General features: G+C 39.6%; 1 protein-coding gene across 1 annotated transcript; it reads left to right on the plus strand.

Moving 5' to 3' along the window:
- The first annotated feature begins 556 nt into the window (after window positions 1–556).
- Window positions 557–10,358, plus strand: asb10 (ankyrin repeat and SOCS box containing 10). Its single transcript, XM_072678982.1, has 5 exons — window positions 557–896; window positions 4,277–4,544; window positions 5,601–6,105; window positions 9,607–9,720; window positions 10,173–10,358. Exons 1-5 carry the CDS (start codon window positions 557–559, stop codon window positions 10,356–10,358), a joined length of 1,413 nt encoding a protein of 470 aa, XP_072535083.1.
- Window positions 10,359–11,048: the final 690 nt, after the last annotated feature.

Raw genomic sequence — 11,048 nt, forward strand, 5'->3', positions numbered from 1 at the left:
CAAAAGCATTCTTGAAGGCCATTTGTTAGATAGTAGTGCAGAGACTGTGGTCGGCCTTTTCTATCATGTGGGTGACCAGAACTTTACCTTTAGTTGACAGGACGTGACTCTCTGTGTATTTATAGCTGTTTGTGGCAAGCAGTCAATAATGGCAGACATGACAAGTCATGGGTGTATCATGATCCCTACGCAGACTAAGCTTATGGGCCTTTGCACTAAATTTAACCTTACTAAGTGTGACAAACAACACCCATGTGTCCACTTAAAATGTGGGTTTGTCTGCAGCAGATGCAAAGCTGGTATGCAGTGTCCATGTGATTGCAGCAAAAATAGATTTCTGCTCACAAGCACAGAGGCCCAACTCAGATTGAGTATCAAAACAACCCTACTGAACCTGTGCTAGATGAAAACGCAGGGTGCACATGGCCATTTAGAAGAAAACAGCTCTTATCTCAGCACTTATTTTTCCTTTTTTGAAGGATAAAAAAAGAGAGTAAAAAACATAGACGGCAAGGTTAAAATTTCTTTGGTGGTGTCATTCACTTTGTTGTCCAGCATGTCTCGAGGAAGCTTTGCCTTCACTCCGACAGCCCTGCGATCTTTGGAAGAGGACAGGGACCTGCTTGAGAGACGGCGCTATCAGAGACAGCTAGTAGACCCTGTACTTAGTGGATATCTACTAAGGAAGGAAGCCAGAGAGAAAACCAGGTTCTCCAGACAGACCCTACACGAGCCTATCACCCCAATGGTGTGCCGTGACCTGGTTGTGCAAAATGCTTTGTACACAGGAAACCTGGAGGCTTTAAAGGAATTCTTCCCCAAAGGATCATCATCCAACCTGGTTATTCAGCCTGAAGGAGGAGCCATGCGCTGGGTCTCGGATGGGAAGGTGAGAGGTAAGAGAAAGGTTTGATTATTTTTAGAGTGGCTGAAGTCGTCAATAAAATACAAATGGTTTCAAAGATGCCTGTTAAGAAAAAAAGTGTCTTTAATTGGTTGCACTGAACTGACGGTTCATTATTGTAATTAATTGTAAGTTGAGACAAGTTGGACTGTTTCAAAGGCTTTAAGCTAAAAGATGAGGTACAGTTTTTATTTACCTATCTCAGTGACTCTGTATGCTCTTCATGCTCCTTTGCATGGTCAGCAGTGTGAGCAACATTAACATTTTCTCAAAATGTGCAATAATTAGTCATCAAATTGCAATTAAACACCATATCAATGGTCACTAAACATAATTTTCACTAAACTGTCACTGGAAATTCTATAGTATAATTCAACAAACAGAAGAACACCTCTATTAGGAAAGATCATGTCCTACAGCTATGATGAAGCCCTCTTTAGAGAGACCTCTCCAAGATCAAAAAATTATCACCTACATTTTATATTTGAGTGTAGTGACACAAAAACTCCATAAAGCTAGATCAGTAAAATTGACATTGTTTCTAACTCTACTTAACCACTGTGCAACCTTTAATGCAGTCCACCACAAGATCTTCACAATCACCAATCTTAGAAACACTGGCTCTGTTTGTATCGATTCCTACATGGAGGAGAGCTCTGCACTGGTGTCCCACAAAGCTTGGTCCTTGGTCTTGTTCTCTTTTCTCACTCTCTTCGAGATCTAGTATCTTCTCATGACTTCCTATTACATTTGCTATCCTGTTAACATTTAATTAATCCTTTTCTTGCCAAAGTCTTTATTTACAGATGTTTATATTCTTTGCTTTTATATATCTCTTCTATGTTTAATATTCCAAAATAATAATAAGTTATATTAAGGCAGAAGATTTACAAACTGATTCATTTCTCATTAAACCTTACCTTCTTGTGAATCAGAAAAAAACATATGTATTACTTAACACAGGCAATGGAGGCATACAAAGAATCTGAAGGAGATTATGGATGTTAGTGATCAAGATGAAAGCAAGGGGGATGTAAGCTGTAAGGGTTGTGGGTTTGATACCTGGGCTCGGCAAGCTGCCACTGTTGGGCCCTTGAGCAAAGCCCTTCACCCTCTCTGCCCCCCGGGCGCTGGCGTTGGCTGCCCACCGTTCTCGGTGTGTGTGTGTGTTCACTACCACAGATGGGTCAAATGCGGAGGACACATTTTGCTGTACACAGTACAGTGACACATTTAAACGTCAAACTTTCTGTAAAACAAAAGCTCAAGATAAAGGAATGGCTTCTACAACAGAATAACACCTGAAATTTCACCTCAGTTTTTCTGCAGATTTTCAATAAGAGCAATCTTTCTTAGAAAGACTGAGTCGTCATTAATGGGGACAAGTTAATAAATGCAATAGCCTGACAAGAGCAGACAAATCTCATCAGCTGCAGATGCCCAGAACATCTCATGCCTCTAATGTATCCAAAGGGTCATATAACAGTCAGCTTCCCTTAAAATAGCTCCTGTCCCAAAAACCCAGCTCAGACTATCCAAACATTACCCCAGGAGAAACAAGTGTTCCGCTAGTCAAAACAACACCCAAACAAGAAGGATTCGCTGAAGCCCCATAAAGTTGGACTGTATCCAGACAGAAGCTTTGCAAGACCACAAGCAGGAATACACTTTCTTTTCTGACATGGGACCAAAAATTAAGTTCAGGAAACAGAAGAAATATCGCAACGATGTGATTGCTACCGCGCATGCTTCAGGATGCATCCTTCAGTTCTGGAACGCACTTTTGGTTGGCGATGAGGTCACTGTGATCAGTATAATTGATGACCCTGAATATGTGCACCTTATGGATGCTATTTACGATACCAGTGACATAGAGGAGTGGAAGAACTTCAGGTTTAACTACAGGGGGTTGAGTATGTCAAGAGCTGATATAATGTATTGGATTCAAAATACAAGGAAGTAGATTAGTCTACAATAGATTTTGCACGTCCTGTGCCACATGACATTATGACTTTTTATAAAGTTGTAGTATATTCCACTGTTTTATGTGCTGAACATTTGGGCAAAATGTCTCAGTTTAATCTAATGACTAGACTTCTTGGGGGTCTGCGTCTGCTTCCTTCACCTGTTTTCAATTAGTTAAAATAGAGAGACTGTCTGGCCAAATGTTAACATTTAACCTTTACCTGTATCCTACAGAGGTGGCACAGTAGTAGGTTTTCTAGTGTAAGAACAAGGAAAAATCCCTTCTGCTCATGTATGATCTTCGTAGAAGAAACTTGTCAATGCACTAACCATGTTTTTGCTTCAAGCTTTAATAAATAGTTGTAGCTGAAGTTTCCATACATTTATCATGGACATGAATTTTGATGCAATATTGGACTTTTAGTGATTTTATTCAACTGTTCTGTTTCTGGGGCAGAATGAGTCTTCAAACATGTTTAATATATCCAAAAAATATATGCTATTTTTAGAAATCAGCACAGAAATATACAGAATGAAAAAGATACATACTTACTTATTCACTTAGATTATTAATTAAGTGGTGTCAAAATGGCTCTTAACTTGCCGAGACCTCTTAACTTCCTGTTAGTGATCATGACTGAATATAGATGATAGCTTCTCTGTGTCCACATAAAAGATTTTTTTTGCGGCACTGGTTGGATGGTCAAGAACAACCCATGAACCACCAAGGCACAGGCCTGCCATGAAGTCAATGTCTGCAGTCAAGCAAGACATTGCCATGGACAAAGAGGCTGCTGTCCAAGAAAGACGTCCCTGCTCTATAACTGACGCCTTTAAGCTGGACTAAAAATTGGTGCTGACCACATTGACATTCATGTCCATCAGCGTGTATGTAAACTTCTAAGCACAACTGTTTATTTTCCAAAAATCAGTGAAAAAACTTTGCACACTTTGCGTATTTAGCAGCTGCTCTCATTAAAAATTCTTATTCCATCTTGCTAATTAAACTCTATTGTGTGTGTGATGCTAAATGACAGAGTGCTGCACACAACAAACTCAATTTTGGAAGCTTGCCACTTTACATGTGTGTCAGTTTGAAGTCTGAGACAGTTTATTTGGTGTCTGCACAAAAGTCCACAATTTTATTTGGTGTTTTGTACACAAAAGGTACAAAGTCCATTTGAATATTTTGTCCATATTATTTTTTGTTTATTTTAATCACTCAATTCTATACACTGTGAACTACACCAATGGACACAAAAGCTGTGCTGAATATCATATACTGACTGTTGATGAGTTATTGATCTTGTTGCTGAAACTACACTTCAGCATTTGCTACCTGCCTCAATTCATTACACACTGGGTGTTCTTGACTAATAGAATTCCATTCGCCTTTCTATGATCCAGGACTGTGGTCGCTGACCTATGAGCAGGAGCTCACCACACCCCTGCACATCACGTCGGGCCGAGGCTTCACAGACTGCCTCAGGCACCTGCTGATGAGGGGAGCCAATGTTGATTTTGCCCCTGGGGGCACCACCGCGCTGCACGAGGCCTGCGAGGAGTGCCAGCCAGAGTGCGTCAAACTGCTGCTTCAGTACGGTGCCAATGCCAATGCTGTGAATGAGGACGGACTAATGCCCCTGCATGTCTGCACAGATCCGGACTCTCTGGAGTGAGTTTTAAAAACAAAAATAGTATAATAATCATTTGAATAATTACAGCAAGCGCAGTTACACCACAGATACAGTGAGATCATAACTTGCAACTGTGCAAATGGACACACTGTGTAAAAATGGTTGTAATTCCTAAACAGTGAATGCAAATTGTTGAGATCCTACCATTCCTGCCATTTCTCTGATAGCTAATAGCAGCTTTTTTATCCTAATGAAGGCTTCTTTCATTTGCATCAACAGCTCTATGGACTGCTAATTGAATTCAAATGCAAATTCAATACTTGGAATTAGTTGATTTATCTCCTTTATTTATTATAAATTAACAAGGAAACTGGACACACTTGGTCTTGGACCTACTTATCAGTTAATTGTTAATTGCTTTTCAGTCTATGTGAAAAAAATATTATATTATAATTATATTATAATATGTGTGAATGCTATAATTCCAATACAATATTTTTGCTAAACTCCTTAAATTAAAGCTCAAATCCTAAAGCCTAATGCCTCTTTTATTATATTTTTTACGTAATTTCAAATCATCAAAGCAAATTTTTAGAAGAGTGTCACTGTGCAAATGTATTTACCTGACAGTTTATATGGTTCGGTATAGTAATAATAATAATAATAAGAAGAAGAAGAAGAAGAAGAAGAAAGGTAACACCAAAGTGTACCAGATAGCTAAAACAGTAGTAACAGCCATTTTGAAGTCTGAATACTATTCTGTTGTTCTGTATATACTATTTAGAAATCAATACTGGGTCACAATTATAAATACAGGGTCAAAATATACATACAACCACTTATGATTAATTATGTGGTGCCAAAATGTCTCTTTCCATAACCTCTTAACTTCCTGTTAGTGATCATAATTGACTACAGCTGATAGTTTCTCTGTGCCCACATAAAAAGGGTTTGTTGGATGGCATTGGATTGAGCATTAGATTGACCAACTCACAGTACAAATGGAAAGTCCACAGAGCTCAGTGCAGATCTGGGAAGGGTGGTCATAGATTTACACAACTTAGGAATGTAAATCTTATCATGGTGTCTTACAGATGTGCCAAACACCTCATCCAGTTTGGTGCTGCCATCAATGGCCGCAGCCTCGATGAGAACGACACGCCACTGCACGTCGCATCTCGTCATGGCCTTCCAGGACATGTGGAGCTCTACCTCCGGCATGGTGCGGTGCTAGAGCGTCAGAATGATGAAGGCCTCACACCACTTAATGCTGCCTGCTCACAGCCACAAGACCTGGTTGCCCTGGAGCGCTATGGCCAGGTGTGCAAACAGCTGGTTGAGGCCGGAGCAGACGTGCAGAAAGGTGATGCTGACAAACAAACACCGCTACACATGGCCTGTAAGAACGCCAATCCAGATGTAGTGGATCTGCTGCTGCAAAAGGGAGCTAGTGTCAACAGCATGGACTACGGTGGGGAGGCACCCATGCATAACATCCTGAAGATGGTGGCCTATAAGCCCGAACACCAGCCAGAGAGGATAGTGCAGGCATTGCTGAACTACGGATCCATCAGAGTCTGGCCAGGAGCACTGTCTAAGGTGAAAAAAATAGAACACCTTGTGAAAACCTTTTTTTTATTTACTTAATATTTTCACAACTACAGTTAAGAGGGGCAGTGGTGGCTCAGCGGTTAGAGCTCCGGGATATCGATAACAGGGTTGTGGGTTCGATTCCCGGGCTCGGCAAGCTGCCACTGTTGGGTCCTTGAGCAAGGCCCTTTACCCTCTCTGCTCCCCGGGCGCTGGAGTTGGCTGCCCACCGCTCTGGGTGTGTGTGTACTCACTGCCCCTAACACGTGTGTGTGTGTTCACTACCAGATGGGTTAAATGCGGAGGACACATTTCGCTGTACAGTCCACACTGTACAGTGACAAATACGTGCACCTTTACCTTTAAATAACTGCACAAATACAACTGAAGAAATATATTTTTAAATTAATGTATGCAGTGCAATTAGATAATAGATTAGTTTGTGACAACACATCTATAGATATATCTATAGAAAAAAAGATCAAATATTGATATGTCCATTATTCCTAATAAGAAAATGAAATACATTATGTGGACAATATATGGATGCTCATTCATTGTTTCTTCAAAAGTCAAGGGTATTTATGAAGAGTTTACCCTGCTTCTGTTGGAGTAACTGTCTCTACTGTCCAGGGAAGTCTTTCTACTAGATTTTGGAGCATTGCTATGAGAATTAGGCAAGGGCTAAGCATTTAATTGTCTTTTAATCTATTTAGAATTAAACATAATGATAACTGTATCCTGAGGTCAGAATGTTGGATGATGTCCACCATACCTCTTTCCCAACTCCCCAACTCATCCCAAAAGTGTTGGATGGAACATTGTTCTTATTAAACATTCTATAGAACACCAATGCCAATTTTTTCATGTTTTTATGTGTTCCAGAGTCGCTACAATAATTAATAAATAACTGTGTATGCATTTGACATTTGTGTTGGGTGCAACTTAAAATAGCAGAATGCATTCATTAGAAGGTGAAAAAATATGTTATAGCCCCAGCCCAAAACAAAATGTTCTGTAGTGAGGGGTCTTAAGGGTCTCATTGAAATGGCAACTTTGAAATATAGTGAATGATGGACAAATGAATTTAAATTGTGTTATTTTAAGCTTGCATTGCATATATTGGTATCACTTTAATTGGATGTCCAGTGTAGATACCGTGTAGATTCTTGCCTGACATTCAATTAACACTGAAATGAATGCCTTATTAAATGCAAATGAACTCTAAGTTGAATGTAAATAATTAATTAAATGGAACCCTAGACCCTAAACATATGTAATGTAATGCTTTTTAGGGTTAGGTTTAGGGTTAGATTTAAGGTTAAGGTTAGAATTGGGGTTAGGTTTTAGGGTTGATTTAAGGGTAAAGTTAAGATTTAATAGACAGTCATTTACATTCAACTTAGAACTTAGTTGCATTTAAAACATATTCAGTGGATGTTGAATGTCAGGTGAGCACCTACCAGGAATCTACAATGGACTATCCAAGTAAAGTGTTACCCATATGTTGGTGATAACCATCTGTTAGTGGTAGTTTTGTGGGTGTGCATATATGCTCCATAATAAGAAGTATATTTTAGATTGACCACCTGAAAAGAAAGATAAAAAATAGTCCTACATCAGCACATTTATATCAAACAGGCATGGACTGAAGCCTATAAATTGGATGTGCAGTGTCTTGAGAAAGCTCAGTGAAGAAAGCTTAGTAATCATACCCTGTAGTTAAACCTGTAAACATGCAGAGTCAATGCAATCAACTACCAATAATTGTTAGAACAGAGCTAAACACTGCACACATTTTTGGATTTGTTTTATTTGAACAGACATTTTGTGCTTGAAATGCTCTGCTCATGGTACCATTCTCTCTGTACTGTACAACCAGCGAATCCCACTTGTGCCAGATAAATTGCCTGAGTCTTAACGAGGCAAATGTTAATAGGAGATTAATTAGCACTAATTGCAGAAGTTCTCGACAATCCCCCAGAGGGGGGCCCAATCTGTTCATCAAGCCAAGTGCTTAATTATTCTGCTCTGCGCTCCCTCAGAAATATGCCCTCCGACCTCTGCCCTTTCCAAAACAGGTGGGCATATCGCTCCAGGTGGAAGATGCTGTTGTCACCCTGATCTAGGTGTAGCAAGCATTCCCCAAATCTCTGTTAGCTGCTATTAAAGAACCTATAAAACTTCTCCAATCATTTACAAACAACGCTGTGAACACATGCTACTTCACTTGCCACCGGCTAATGTTTCAATCAGCAAGTGAAGTGGCTTGCAGTATGTATTTGACATATCCATTTATCGTTCTCTTTAGTTTTCAGCTTTGACAAGAAATTAGGCCAAAATAATGGATAGTAGATACGTTCACCATATATAGTGGGGCACTACAGTTTTAACTTTTCAAAATGAGGGCTTTTTAAATATATTAAAACATTTTTTTATAATACATTTATTTACCTTACTTTAGTCTCCAGGCTGGTAGCCTCAAGATTCTGCATTTCACAAATAGCATAAATGATGTTACACAGAGGACAAAGACATCTACCTATCAATAGAAATGCTGAGAATTTTAAACTGCTGCAGGCTCTGATGGCTCCTCCCATCCACGGATGTCGCACACTTCACAGACGACAGTTTCATTGCTCAATTTGCTCAAGTTGCCCTTTAAAGGGTAACCGGACTTCAATTATGAACATTTTGATATGTAATATTGACTGACAGAGTGTGCCTTATATTTGGGCGATGCAACCTTGATTAGTAAAACTCACACCTTTCCTATTGGCTCCTGGCACCATCTATTTGCATACTGCTCATACTGCTCATTCTACTCGCATACTGCTCTCTTCCAGGCTACCTTCCAGTATGTGTTCATCTGTATTCTGATGTAGCTGTTTGTTCTTAGTGCTACAGTGACTATCCTTGCACTACAGCAGAATTATTCCAGATGGTGATTGTTGATATGCCAGCATATGACTCAGTAGTAATTGTTTTTTTGTTAAATAAGCTGTCCTGAGTGCAAACAACTACTCTTAAAAAGTGAATTGAAGTAAAGTCAGCTGGACTGGAGGTACTATAATTTGCTGAATTTGCTTATCTACATACAACAGTGACTATAGTGCATTGTTTGGACTGTCAGGGAGTTTTTTAAGTTACATCAGAAATAAGAGTTTAGTTGCAGATAAACATGAGTATTATTGTCACAAGAAATCTGAGTACAATGCGTGTCTTCACTGAGGTCTCTGTTAAACCTCAAGACAAGATACATCAGTTCTTCTTTGTCCTTCCATCTGATCTCACTATTGTGTAGGAGAAACTACAGAGGTATTAGGTAGATCTCTTTTGGGATTTTTCTAACCTGTCCTGTGTGTACATTTGAAATATTCTAGCAGACTCTCCCATTTAATTTCTTGGTGTGAACACACTACCAGCATTAAAAGTGGCTAGTACACTACATACATACTTGTGTTAAGATACAAGGATGATGTATTTGATGTGTTTTTGTGTTCCATCTAGGTGCTGAAGTACTGTTGTATGTCTCCACGTACCATAGAAGTGCTGCTGAACGCATACAGCCACGTCAAGGTTACAGACCAATGGGTGGAAGCAGTTCCTCCAGAGGTGTTTCAGGTGAGAAGGGAACATAGATAACTGAGCCATACTCAGAAAGCTACTGACAACTACTGACAGTGTCTATCAGAGAAAAGACTGATAGACAGAAATGATTGACAGTTTGAGTGTATGATGCAAGAGTAAGGCTGCACAGCCTACATATTTCACATTATACGGGAGAACATTCTTATTATTGCAAGCCCATAGCAACCAGATTGCACCACAGTAGCAACGACCTAGCAAACACAGAGCAACACCCCGGCAATTAACTAGTAGCACCATAAAAACACTTGAGATGCAATTGCAACCACCTAGCCACACCATAGCAACCACCTAGCAACATAGCACTCAGCCACACAGTCGTTGTGCATTTCCATAAGGAAACACTTTTCTAGTCTGATATACTACAATGAGGTCAGTGATTTTCCACATGGTATAGCTTAGTGCTATTCTCTGGGTTCTCTCTGCAGAAACATAGAGATTTTTATGAGTCCGTGTTTGCCTTGGCCCATACTCCACGCTCCCTGCAGCACCTGGCCCGCCACCGGCTACGCACCTATTTGGACAGCCGTGTGTACAAAGTGGTGCCAAAACTGCGCTTGCCCACCTTTCTGAAGGACTATCTGATGTTGGAATTCCGTGGCTATGTTCACTAGGCAAGTGCAGATCCACTGGTTTCACCCTGATCGTGTTTTGCATGGTGAAGACACCTATGCTGTCCAGTTCTGTGAAATGCCACGGTTGTTCAGGCTGTGAAGAATCAGAATAAGGGGTGTGACCTAACAACCATTCTGTGACCTAACCATTCAGTCATGATTCTTAAAGAAACTGTTCACTGCACCATGACCATTTCAAATTTGACCACAATTTGATTTAATAACTACAATATGATTTTGCATTATTGTTGAAAAAATACACTAAATACACAACAATGTCCCAGTGACACAATTCAAATGGTCAGTGAAAGATTACTACAAACTTTCTTTTTCATTTTTAATTTGAAAACCCATGATTACTAATTTAGCCAGACATAAAGAGCTTGCTTAATTTAATACTTACTTTTTACTAATATGTCATTTTATGCTATTAGAATCATCAACATAATTGATCATTACATTCCAAAAGCACTTGAAATGCCACCTTTAGACTGGTACATCGCAATATCATCATTCAACATTTTACAACTCCTGTTAAAAGTGGTTGGGAAAGCATGCCTGTATGAACTGACTCATGTACACGCTAACATGGTTGTGAGTGTTGATATCTGTTCTCTGTGCACAAGAGAATAACTAATGATTGAAGATTTAGCAACTCTATGAATGTTGAGGCCAAAAATTGTACATAAT

Source organism: Salminus brasiliensis, chromosome 5, assembly GCF_030463535.1.
Source record: "Salminus brasiliensis chromosome 5, fSalBra1.hap2, whole genome shotgun sequence".
Taxonomy (NCBI): domain Eukaryota; kingdom Metazoa; phylum Chordata; class Actinopteri; order Characiformes; family Bryconidae; genus Salminus; species Salminus brasiliensis.